The sequence below is a fragment of the Suricata suricatta genome, chromosome 2, assembly GCF_006229205.1.
Source record: "Suricata suricatta isolate VVHF042 chromosome 2, meerkat_22Aug2017_6uvM2_HiC, whole genome shotgun sequence".
In the NCBI taxonomy this organism is placed as follows: domain Eukaryota; kingdom Metazoa; phylum Chordata; class Mammalia; order Carnivora; family Herpestidae; genus Suricata; species Suricata suricatta.
In genome coordinates this window covers 186,233,043-186,244,594 of record NC_043701.1, presented here as the reverse complement: position 1 = coordinate 186,244,594, position 11,552 = coordinate 186,233,043, and the positions used below count along the sequence as shown (strand labels likewise).

General features: G+C 59.2%; 1 protein-coding gene across 1 annotated transcript in view; it reads right to left on the bottom strand.

Moving 5' to 3' along the window:
* KNDC1 (kinase non-catalytic C-lobe domain containing 1) overlaps positions 1-11,544 on the bottom strand; it is a 61,103-nt gene extending 49,559 nt beyond the window's left edge. The window contains exons 1-3 of the mRNA XM_029932814.1: positions 11,420-11,544; positions 6,116-6,314; positions 5,572-5,630 (exon numbers count right to left, since the gene is read on the bottom strand). Coding sequence (XP_029788674.1) covers positions 5,572-5,630; positions 6,116-6,314; positions 11,420-11,521 — 360 coding nt within the window. The 5' untranslated portion in view covers positions 11,522-11,544. The remainder of the gene's footprint in view (positions 1-5,571; positions 5,631-6,115; positions 6,315-11,419) is intronic.
* Positions 11,545-11,552: the final 8 nt, after the last annotated feature.

Here is an 11,552-nt window from a genome sequence, read left to right as displayed (position 1 = left end):
GAAGGAAAGAAAACCCTATGAGCCCCGATCTGTGGGCTCCAGCCAGGGTTACGAGCTGGGAGTGTGCGGTGAGCTCTGCCCCGCCCCTCGCCACAACTCTGAGAATAAAGCCTGGTTCTGTACCTGCAAGGCCAGGAGATCTGCTTCCGCCTCCTGCCACCCCCTGTTCCCCTCTGGGAACACGGGCACCCATCTATCCAACCACCTGTCTACAGTCGTCCATTTACCCACCCACACGCCCGTCCGTCCATCTACACATCCATCCATCCACTCATCCGTCTTTCCATATCTTTTAGTTTGACAATAATGAAAAAATAAGTTTCTTATTGGCTGTTGGATGGCACTTTCCGGGACATGGCAGTATCAGCACCTCTGCCGCTCAGCCATCTTTGCACATTTTCTCCTGTCTTGGAAGCCCTCCCAGGTCTCCATCTGGTGAACCCTACTCCCCCTTCAGGCGACTCTCACTCTCATTCTCAGAGTGGCCTCCAGGGACTTGTGACCTGGCTGGGGACCCTGTCATCTCCTTGAAAGGCCCCATTCTCCTCTCTCAGGACCCAGCCCCCTGCCTACAGCGAGTCCATCCCCTGTGACGATGACCCCCAGGAGGCAAGAACAGACTCCAAGAGTCTGTTCTGTTCCCTGTGAGGGCTGACACACACGTCTGTGGACAAGTGACAATGGACAGTGATGGTGGTGGGTGTTGAGGTCACCCAGGCTAGACTCCGCGGGAACTTGAATGTGCTCAGGGTGACAAGGTCCAGAAGACTCCCGTGGAGGCGGGGAGGGCTTTCCTGGGCAGACCTTAAATGTTGGCCATGGATCATAGTTTCAGCTTTTGGAAACTAGCCTGTCTCTGGGGTTTCCTGACAAAAGGTTGAGATGTTCAGGGGATGGGCCCAAGAGGGCCAGCTTCCATGCATCTGGGGCCTTAGGGAGCCTGAAGGGTCATCGCAGCAGTGGGCGGGGTGGTGAGGTGGAGTCCCAAGGGGGAAATTCAGTATGAGAGCTGGGGGGCTCGAGGAAGCTTCTCCTGTCTTCGTGCTCTCTGCGGGGCCGATGAGGGGACAAGACCAGGCCAGCAGGGGCCGGGGGGCAGCAGCATGAGCCTGGCTAACCAGTGATCGGGAAGGCATGCCGTGGGCAACGGGCAGGCTCGGTCTCGACTTGGCCAGCAAGCAGTCCCACGTGCTGCACCCACACAACCGTGCAGAGACACAGGGGTCAGGGCCGAAGGTGCCTGGGCTCAGCAGCAGCAGTGGGACCAGGAAAGCACAGCTGCCTCTGTGGTCCCTGTGGGCTAAGGGCTGCCGCCCCAGGATGCAGGCCGGAGCAGACATGATGCACGCATGTGACATGTACAGCTATCCCTGGGGTCTCCAGGTGTGAGACTCAGGGGGGTTCGGACGGCCCTGGAACAGGCACCGGCATGAAGCGAATACAAGAGTAGAGCAGAGACCCTGGAATCATAGGCTGATGGCGGACGCTTGGGCCCATGCAAACCCTGGGGCCAAGCCGTTGGCGCACACCGGCGGCCCTTTCCATGTGTCACTTAAGAAGGATTGTTCGTTCTGTGGATAGAAAACAAAGAAGATCACCTATTGCTCACCGGGAACTATGGTAACTCAGAAAATAAGACTTTTCATCATAGGAAGATTCTAGAGATGGAAAGCATTAATGACTTGGGAGTCCCCCTTGCCACTGTGAACGGGCTGGGGTGTGGACCCCGTCAGGGACCCACCTGGCCTTGCACCCCACAGGGTGCTGCCATGCTTGTGATGTGTGTGTGTTTCTGTATGTGTATTACACCTCCGAGGAAAGTTAGAAACACCTCAACCCGTTCTAGTTGCTAAACAACTCAGAGGCTAAAGAAGAAATCCCAGTGGGAATAGAAGAAATACTTAGAAGTATAAGATACCGTAGATGCCACAAAGCTTGAAGGATACAGCTAAACCCATGTTTTGAGGGAAATTCATAGCCTTGGGTATAAATGTTCATATTAGAAAGGAAGATAGGCTGAAGACAGATGAGCTGAGTGTCCAACTTATTTTAGAGAAGGAATGCTTACCAAACTCAAAACAAGGAAAAGAAAATGAAAAGTTAGAGCAGAATCAGTGGAAAAAGAAAATGAAAACACATCAGGAAAGATCATGTGCTATAAAGTGGGCTCTCTGAAAAAACTAACAAAGTAAATACCCTGGCGAGACTGACAAGCAAGGGGAGAGAGTTTAAATTACCCAGCATTCCACAGACAGCACAGGGACTACCAAGGGACTCTGTCTGCAACCAAGCAGCAATGACTTAAAAATAAAAGGGATACATTTCAAAAATATCCGGTTTACCAGAGAGCTCCTTCAGTGAGAAATACAAAACAGATGAACCCTGTTAAGAATCAAGCGGCACTGAAAAACCGTCCCTCAGAGGAAACAGGTGGCCTGAGAAGTAAGCGAGATCTGCCGTCTGGGAACACAGCACCCTGTTGTTACGTAAACCCCCCAGGCAGAGGAGGGTGCTCGCGCAGGCAGGGAGGGCCCTGCCCCCGACGCCAGTCAGAACCAGCTCGAAACCCCAAAGTAAGCACTAGCAGATTGAACGCAACAGCGCTTTAAGAAGGTCAGACACCCGGCCTGGTTTCTCTACGCAGGAAAGGATGAATTAACATAAGCAAATAAATGTGTTAGTATTAAGAATCTCAGTGATCATTTCAAAGGGTGCAGTAACATTTTCATGAAACCTGAGGTACATTTGTGACAGGACATGGTAACTCTGGCACAGAGGGCACTCACATAGCCAACGCCATCCTGGCACTTCCCCACCAGAAGCGGAGAAACAGCACTTTCTGAGCACTGTGTCCCCGAGGCGGGATGCGGGCCGGCCACGCCGTGCTCCCTGGCAACTTGCTGTGGCTCCTGTAGACCCAGAGCAGGAAGAGAGGGGAGCTGTGACGTGAAACCTTTGCACGCGCTGGTGACCTGATCAGTTAAATAGAAAAGCTAAAGAATCTGTAAGTTATGGGAAATAAGGAAAGAATTTAGCAAGGTGGGTGGACAGAAGATTAAGATATCAAATGAACTGCGTTTCCAAAGAATAGCAACAAAGACGCAGAAAAATGCAATGACCAAGATGACCGTCAGTTTAGAACAGAAGCAGAAAATACCCAGTTCCCAAGCATAAACTAACAAATGATATTTAAGACTCCTACAGTAAAAAAAAAAAAAAAAAAAAAGTGTTACTGAGATCTAAATAAATGAAAGGGAAAAAGTGTTTATGGAGAAGAACTTATAATAATATATTATAGCGACTGAACGCTCTCCAAAGTGATTGGTAGGTTCAGTAGAGATATTTTTTAATGTTAATTTATTTATTAAATAAACTAACAAAGTAATACCCCGGCGAGACTGACAAGCAAGGGGAGAGAGTTTAAATTACCAGCAGAGAGAGAGGGAGAGAATCCCAAGCAGTCTCCAGGCTGTCATGGCAGAGCCCGACGCGGGGCTTGATCCCACGAACTGTGAGATCACGACCTGGGCTGAAACCACGGGTCAGACACAACCGGCTGCCCCCCAGGTGCCCCCCGATCCAGCAGAGGACTTTACAGAGCTCGATAGCTAATTCTAACATTGATGTGCAAGAGTGAAGGGCTGAGCAGAGTCACAACACTCGAGAAAAGACAGGAGCAGGGACCTGGCCAGGGAGGGCAGGGTCTGGGGGAGGGGCCGGGCTCACCCCTGCATGGAGCACGCGGCCAGGAAGCCCACCCAGATGCTGGCCGGTCCACGCAGCAGGAGTGAGTCTACACGGAAAAGCGTGAAACTGGGTCCTTGCCTCACACTACAGAAAAAAGTCAACTTCAACCGGATCAAACGTGGAAAACAAACTTTTAAAACTCCTAGTAGCAATTACGGGCATATCTCTGTTAGACCTTGGGGTTGGCAAGACTTCTCAAGGCACAGCAAGTGCTAACAATGAGAGAAAACATGAATACGCTTGACTATAAGACCGACTATAATACCGGCCCCTCTGGGGTGAAAGGCTTCCTAGTGACCGAGTCGTGCTCTTGGCCGCCTCAGTGCCCTGCGGCCCCAGCGCCCTGGACTTCCAGGGGCTACACCTGCGGTGACACCGCCACAGGCCAGCCGCTGGGCTCCCGCGGCGCTGACGACGCGGCGCTGATCCATGTGTGAAGCAGCCCCACAGTGGGGAACTACTGCTATTACTCATAAAAGTGCGTCCTGTATGTTAACATGCAACAGTTCGTTATTATTTTCAAGTGAATTACTAGGTAACTACTCCCACATCTCAGCCCTGGTCTACACCACAGCGAACGCTGGTAGACGTAACCCGCAGAGACAGAAGCCCTCCGGCTGCTCTTTGATTTTCAGGAGTGCCAAGGGGTCCTGAGAACCAAAGAGGTTGGGAACCGCTCCCCGCCTTAGAGACGGTGCAGAGACACGTTGTAAACGAGACACTGACAGTCCCCACAAGATGGGTGAGACCCTGTGGCGAGAAGCAGAATGAGACGGGCCGGGGCGCGTCCCCTGTGTGGCCGCCGGGCCCAGACGCACAGGAACGCGCGGCGGGTCACGGGGTGACAGTACCACGCGGCGTGGCGCCGGACTCAGCGCGGGCACGTAGAGGGCGCACGGAGGAACCAGGGCTGCGCAGGGGGCACCGCGAGGGGAGAGGAAGGGGCGCAGGGGCCCGGCGGGCGGGCGGGGTGGGGCCGGAGGACCGCCGCTACTTTCTGGGCCTTACGGTTGTGCCCGGTCCGGTTCTAAAGATGCAGCGAGGTCGGGGAAGCATGCGCGGACCGGGGTGCCCGCGCAGGGTGTGGCCTGGCCCTGCAGGGAAGCCAGAGGCCTGAGTGCCGGCGGGGCTGGGACAGGGCCTCTCAGCGAGGGGCTGGCTTCCAGCTTAGGTGAAAGTAAAACCGAGCACAAGAGGCACCAATCCTAAAACTCTTATTTTGGGGTGAAAATTTAACCTAATGTCACGAAGCTAATGTGTTTTCACTTACAGGTTTGAATTTGTGGCTAATCACTTATTTGTTAACAAGTGACTTGGTTGTCTCCACTTGTCTTCGGGGCTGTGGGCTCTGAGGCCGGCCAGGGTCCCCAGCCCTTCCTTCCTCGGTGCCCCCAACCTGAGCTCCCACACGTGCACACAGGGGGGCCCAGGGGTCCGCTCTGTGGATCGGGGCCTCTCGGGGGCCTTGGTGACGCCGGCCCACAGCGGGCTGCGGTGGCGGCCACTCTGGCCGGGGACTGACACTCCAGAGGCCACCTGTCCCCTCTGAGCGGCACAACCCACCCTCTGCTAATTCTCCCCGAGAAACTGTGACTCCCGCCAGCCGCCACTGCCGTGCCAGACACTTGTAGCAAGTCAGATCTAGTAAATGCGCCCGGGGGAGCCGTGCTCTACAACTGTCACAACAAGCACGTGTCCAAGCACCCAGCCGTCACCGGAGCTGGGCTGCCCCACGGGGGCCCTGAGTCTGACACCGGTCGGGGCCCCAAGGCAGCCCCCAGCCCTGCACACAGGTGCCCCAGCTGCAGAGGCCTGGCCACCCACCTCAAAGGTGTTCCCGGTCACATCGAACTCCGGGGGAACAAAGGCACCCTCGGGGTCATCTGGGGACGGAAGAGAGAGGCGCTGGTCACACACCCACAACACCCAGGGTGAAGAGAACCCGCCAGCCCGAGGCTCACCTCCTGCTTCCCAGGGGCCGATCCCTCCCTCTCGCTGCCCTCCGTCCCCGTGTCCCTGAGGAAACAGCGGTTGAGAGGAAAACCTCATCCTTCACCGGCAGTGTGGGGAGGTGGTCCCCAGAGCAGGGCGGAGGCCGGGCCAGTGGCAGGTGGCCTGCGTGCGGGCCATGACGCCCTCCGCCTCACACCCCACCTGCGTTCCTGGGGGGCCAGCGGCACAGGCTGCCCGCTGGCAGCCCCTGGCGAGTCCCTGCGGGGACCGTGTGACACAGTGCACGAGGGCCCTCCCGCCTCCTCCTCCCTCAGCGGTCCCCGGGCTGGGGTCCCTCCAGGGGACCAGGGAGGCCTGGGGCCGGTGTCCACACTCGCCCCCAGAGGCGCCTTCGGCCACGCCCGCCCCGGCTCACCGCTGAGCTGCTCCATGAAGCACACGTTCCCGCTGGTGTTGAACGCCAGGGTGTCGGGCGTGATGCAGAGGGTCTGGAAGATGGCCGCGTGGGCGACGCTCCGCATGGACAGGCTGCACTCCAGGCACACGGCCCACGCTTCCTGCTCGCTGAGGCCGCTGTCCCGCAGCGAGAGGATGTCGGCCAGGGACACGTTCTCCTGCCAAGACAGGCCACAGCTGAGGGCAGGCTGGGGCCAGGCCGGCCGCTGGGGCCGCCTCCCCAGGAAAGGCCGGCACCCCAACGTCAAGACCCACCCAGGGAAGCAGACAACGCGCAGCGACATTTCACTTTACATCAGAAATGGAGTTGTAGGCAAAGGCTTTTTAAGGAAAAACAAACCCAGAAAATCACCCAGCCCACTGTCCCCTGGATGCCAGAAGCCACAGAGCGTTTGGCAAAATGAGCAGTGTGTCACTTGGAACAGGTGTTACTCCCGGGTCGGGGACCTAGTTCTTTGTCCCCGAAATTCTGGCCGCCCACAGCCCGCCGGTGGGCACCCGGCCCCCAGGCTCTCCGGCCGTGACTGGGTGGGCTGGTGGAGGGCTTTCAGGTCGTACACAGAGGAGCAAGACGTGGCACCGGTGGAGACGAGCCAGTGTGTGCGAGTGCACAGTGTGTGGGCAGCTCTCACAGAGCAAATGCGGTGTGGTCCTGTGACACCGCCGTGTGACATGCAGTGACACGCACACAACACGACAGCCGGGGAGCTGCCCACATGTTAGCTCCAGGTGGTGCACGGAGGACCCAGGTCACGGTGCCTCCTCCCGCAAGCCAGACCCCAGGCCTCCCCGGGCTGGGCTCACCCTTCACATCTGACTACACTCAGCTGTGACTGCATCACCAACACGCACACACACGCTCCATATGTGTGCACGCGCATACACCCGCACCAACACGCACACACGGCCGGAAGCCGCCCTGAGCGCGGAAGCCCACTGGAAAGTGCCTGTTCACCATGGACGCATCTAAACAGAGGGATTCTCCGCACGGCTTTACGGGGTGAATTCTGCGGGCCGAGTCATTGCTTCCGGCATGTGGCCGAGGCCGCCACCCGCAGACGGGCGCTCTCATCCCCTCTGAAGCCCGGCTGCTGGAACGGGAGACAGGGTTCAACTGACACGTGGCCCCAGGACGGGGCTGAGACGTGTCCCTGGTTCCAGGGCACCAGCTCGGCGGGGTGGGGGGGGGTCACCAAGTGCTAGAGGACGCGGAACCATGGCCTCCCTGGCTGCCTGTCCTTGGGGGCTGGCCACCCACCCTTCTGGCCCTCCCTGCTACAGCCGGGCTGGGGGAATGGCCCTCCCTCGGCTGAATCCATGGCCCAAGAAGGGCAGACAGGTGAGGTGTGGCTAATGGGCCAGGCAGCGGCAGGGACGAGAGACCAGGAAGCCGGTGCCAGCCACTGGGCTCCCTCGGCACACATCCTCACCAGAACCTCAGGGGGCACTCCTCAAAGCCGCCCCGACAGACAAGATGCACGTGGGCATCCTGCACCTCTGTGCTCAGCTCCGGGTTCCGTGGGCTCTGGGCGTCACTGCCAGGTGGGTGCAGCTCCTGATACCGTGGGCTCTGGGGCAGGGCTGACGGTTCCGCTGGCTGCGGTAACATTTCGGAAGGAGGTGATGTGCCGTGAATAGTAACACCGGCCACAGCTCCCACTGACGCCAGTCTGTAGCCCCATGTCTGGGGTACCTGATGGGTGCGAGCCTGTGACAGGCCGGAGGGTTCCTGACCCCCCCCACCATAGCTGTCCCTGCCACCGCCAGCATGACTGGGTCTTGTCATTGCTGGGAAGCCTCTGGTACAGATCCGACTTCTAGGCAGGTCCAGAAGGTTCTTCAAAACCCAGCAGAGTCCACAGGGCCTGGAACCCTGCCCCTGTTCCCCAGCAAGGTGCTGCCTGGGCCGTGAGCAGACCTGAGGGTGGGGATCACCTAAGTCATGTTCCCTGTGGGACAGGAAAGAGCTGTCCTTCCCTAGTGATCGTGCAGACACAAACCCGGCCGCCCCAGGGTGGGAGAAGGGGGGTGCTCCTCAAGGAGGCTGGTCCCCAGGGCAGCCCCTCCCCGGCCAGAGGGCAGGGCTGGCTTCCCACCTGACAGCCCTGCCTGATTATAGCAAAAGTGGGCCCATTCGGGAGCTTCTGTCCCTCGAAGACCCCCACCGAGATACCCTGGGAGCCAGGGTTCCATGGGGTCTACGTGGGGACCCCCAAGGACCAGGATCATTCTTGTACATTTCAAACATACTCTCGCATATTACTTTTCTCAACGCTGGAGCCTCCTGACGGGAGCATCCTGCACAAATCCAAATCATTGCTGAGGACACGTGTTGACCACCTCTGGGCCTGCTGTCACGCTCCCCCAAGCTGCCAGCCCCCCAGGCCTGGGGAGGCCTGCACAGCACCCTGCTGGAGGCGCCTGCCCTAAAGTGCCACCCTCCAACTCCCGACTGTCACCCAGCATGAGGCTCTCCCCGCCTCCCCAGGGGCCTGCTGCTCTGTGCCGTCTGGGTGGGGTCATCACATGGACCCAGGAGGGCCCAGCGGGAATATCTGCTTCTTCACAGGGCTCCCCGGCCGTGGGCACCTCCAGGCAGCACCGGCTGCCCCCACCCACCTTTGCATCCCTGGACCTGCTGGCACCTGGTGCATAGATGCCGGAGAGATGCTCACTGAACCCAGAAGGGGTAGGAGAGCTCCTTACATCTCAGGAAAGTCTAGAAACCCAGAGATGCCCTGCCCCGTGCAGAAACCCGTGGGCCATCTTCACCTCCAAATCTGCCTGTCCTTGTCCTGTTCTCGTCCCCCGGAGGCTCCTGAAGGTGACACCACCTGCCTCTGGAAGGCCTGGCACCAGCCCCTCCAGCAGCGGCTGCTCTGCCTGATCCCTCATCCCCGACCTTTGCTGGAACCAATGCAGCGGTGCCGCCTGCAGTAGCAGGGGACCAGGCTGGGCGACCGCCCCCAGGACATCAGGCCCACTCCCCACGGGCCCCGGAGGGCTTGCAGCTGAGAGAACCACCCGGAGCATGCACCCAGAGTGGAGGCACTGGGACAATGCCACCAGCAAGGGGGTCTGCCACCGTGCCTGTCCCTGCCGGTGTGGTCATCATCCAGTCATCAGTCCCTGCTAACTGGCACTTGTGGACAGGTGCTCACGGTGGGGCTATTTTGCATTCTTTGATGATGATGAAGGCAAACATTTTTTGCACGTCCACTGGCCATTTGGGTTTTCTCTGGGGTTACAACCAGGGAGGGACATTCCCTGGGGCTCTGGGGGAGTCCCATCGGGCTCTAGCTCTGGACCTCACCGTACAGTCTCCGTCCTGTCTCTCTCCAGGGTTTCCATCGGCAGGACGCACCCTGGGGGATGTGCACTCTGGCTACCCCCTCACCCTACATGGGATGGCTTTCAGGTGCACCCTGACTCCATAATGTTGTAGCAGATACAGTCACATGGCTCTGGTGGAGATTGAAAACCTTCAACACCAACCGAGCTGAATGTGTGCAGGAAGCATGAAGTCTAGATCAGGTGTGTTCACAGGTGCAGGACACTGGGCAGGCTTCCTGTTTTACTGGAGCCCAAAGACAGCGCCTCCCCCGCCCCCAAAGGTGGAAGAAGTTGGAAGGGCCCATCGGAGCTTCCCCAAAGGACGCTCCTCACGCGGGGGCGTCCCACTGCACCTGGAGCCTCGGTCCAGGGACAACGGCAGCCCTGCAGCCCTGTGGACTGCGCACATCCGGGGGCTGCTCGAACCCTGAGGGGCACCAGAGAACCCTCCAACCTGGGAAAGGCAGCAGGGCACCCAGGGGCACAGACCGTGGGCGGGGGCCCAGCTCTGGGTCTCAGTCCTGAATTTGCTCTTCTGTGTGTTTGGCACCAGCCACCGACTCTGCACGGACACAGAGGAGGCCCGCCAAGTCTGGGGTCGCTGGTACGAAGAGCCACGTCCTCCATCGGCTTTGGGTGGTGACTGAGGAGGGTGATCTTCTAACAGACACCCTGAAATGCGGCCTCTGGGGGAGATTTGAAGGCTGCGGGCTGGGCGCGCCCTTTCTTTTTTCATCAAAGCCATGGATATGCCCAAAGGGCTATTTATTCTCTGGCTTCTCCTCTCTGTAGCCTTGTCTTTCACAAAATCCAGGCTACCATGGTTGTGGGGGGGGCAACACCAACCCTCGGGTCCTGCCTCAGCAGCTCCTGGCCGGCCAGCCCCGGGCTTCCTACGGCAGGCTCTGCTCCCCAGAAGGACAGGGCCACCGAGTCATGAACTCTGCCCTTAACAGCCAGCTTTCATGCAAAAGTCAGGGGGCGGGGGCAGGCAGAAGGTGGAAGGCCCTGGGGACTGCAGCTACGTCCTTATCTACTCCAGGAGGGTGCTGGCTGTGTCTAACTCTCAGCCACCAGTCTTGCCCACATGGGCATCGGAGGGTCTTCATCAGCAACATGCTGGTTACAGCCTGCTCCATGGATGGTTGTGTGATACAAGGGTCCCTCCGCAGTGAGCTGTGAAGGCTGCCGGAGGCTTGGAAGGCCCTCCTCCACCGAGACCCCCCCGGCCCTGGGTCTTCTCTGGAGCAGCTGCCTCCTCGGGGGACCAACTGTCACATGAAGGGACCTGGCTTGTTCATTTGGCCCCAGGCCGCAGCCTGTGGGTGCGGTGGGGAAGCAAGAGGTGCAGGCAAATCAGCTCTGTGGGCACCTGTCCAGCTGATGACCGGAAGCTCCATGTGACGGAGACCGCTGGTCCCGCCGAGCCTTGGGAGGGGGGATGCCTCAGGAATGCTGGCTGGAGGCCCCTCCTGTCCTGTGTGCAGGAAGCAGCCCTCCGGCCTGGGGGCCAGGGCTCCCCCACCTCTGCCCCAGCTCCTGAACAGGCTGGCCTGATTGCGGTTGGCTGGCCAGTGCCTCCCACTGACCTCCTAGGGTGCTGGCAAGGAGGAAACCAGCGCCCCACCCCTCCCCCTCACGATGCCCAACCCCACACTCATCCATCCAAAATTTATAATCAGGAGCCCCCAGCCTCCCCAGGGAAGGCACCAACTTCTTCAGTGACCCCCCCAGTCACTGCTGTCCCGTGGGGCTGGCATTCCAGGGGTCCTGTCCTCTCAAAGCGAAAATGGTAAGGCCGACGGGGCGTTGCTGAGAGAGGCCGCCAAAACCTGGGCCAAGGGCAGGGGTCCTGGGGGCGGGGGCATCCTCCCCTGGGCTTTCCTTGCCAGCCGGTGGGGGAAGGCGGGGCGCACCGTGGCGGGCTCACCTCGTCCTCCGGCAGAGTGGGGAGCGGCTCGAAGTCGTAGCCCGCTAGATCCGTGCCGCCCTGCTCGTACAAATCTGCCACGGCCGCGTCCATGGCCTGCATCTTGCGGGCGCGCCGGCTGCGCCTCGGACTC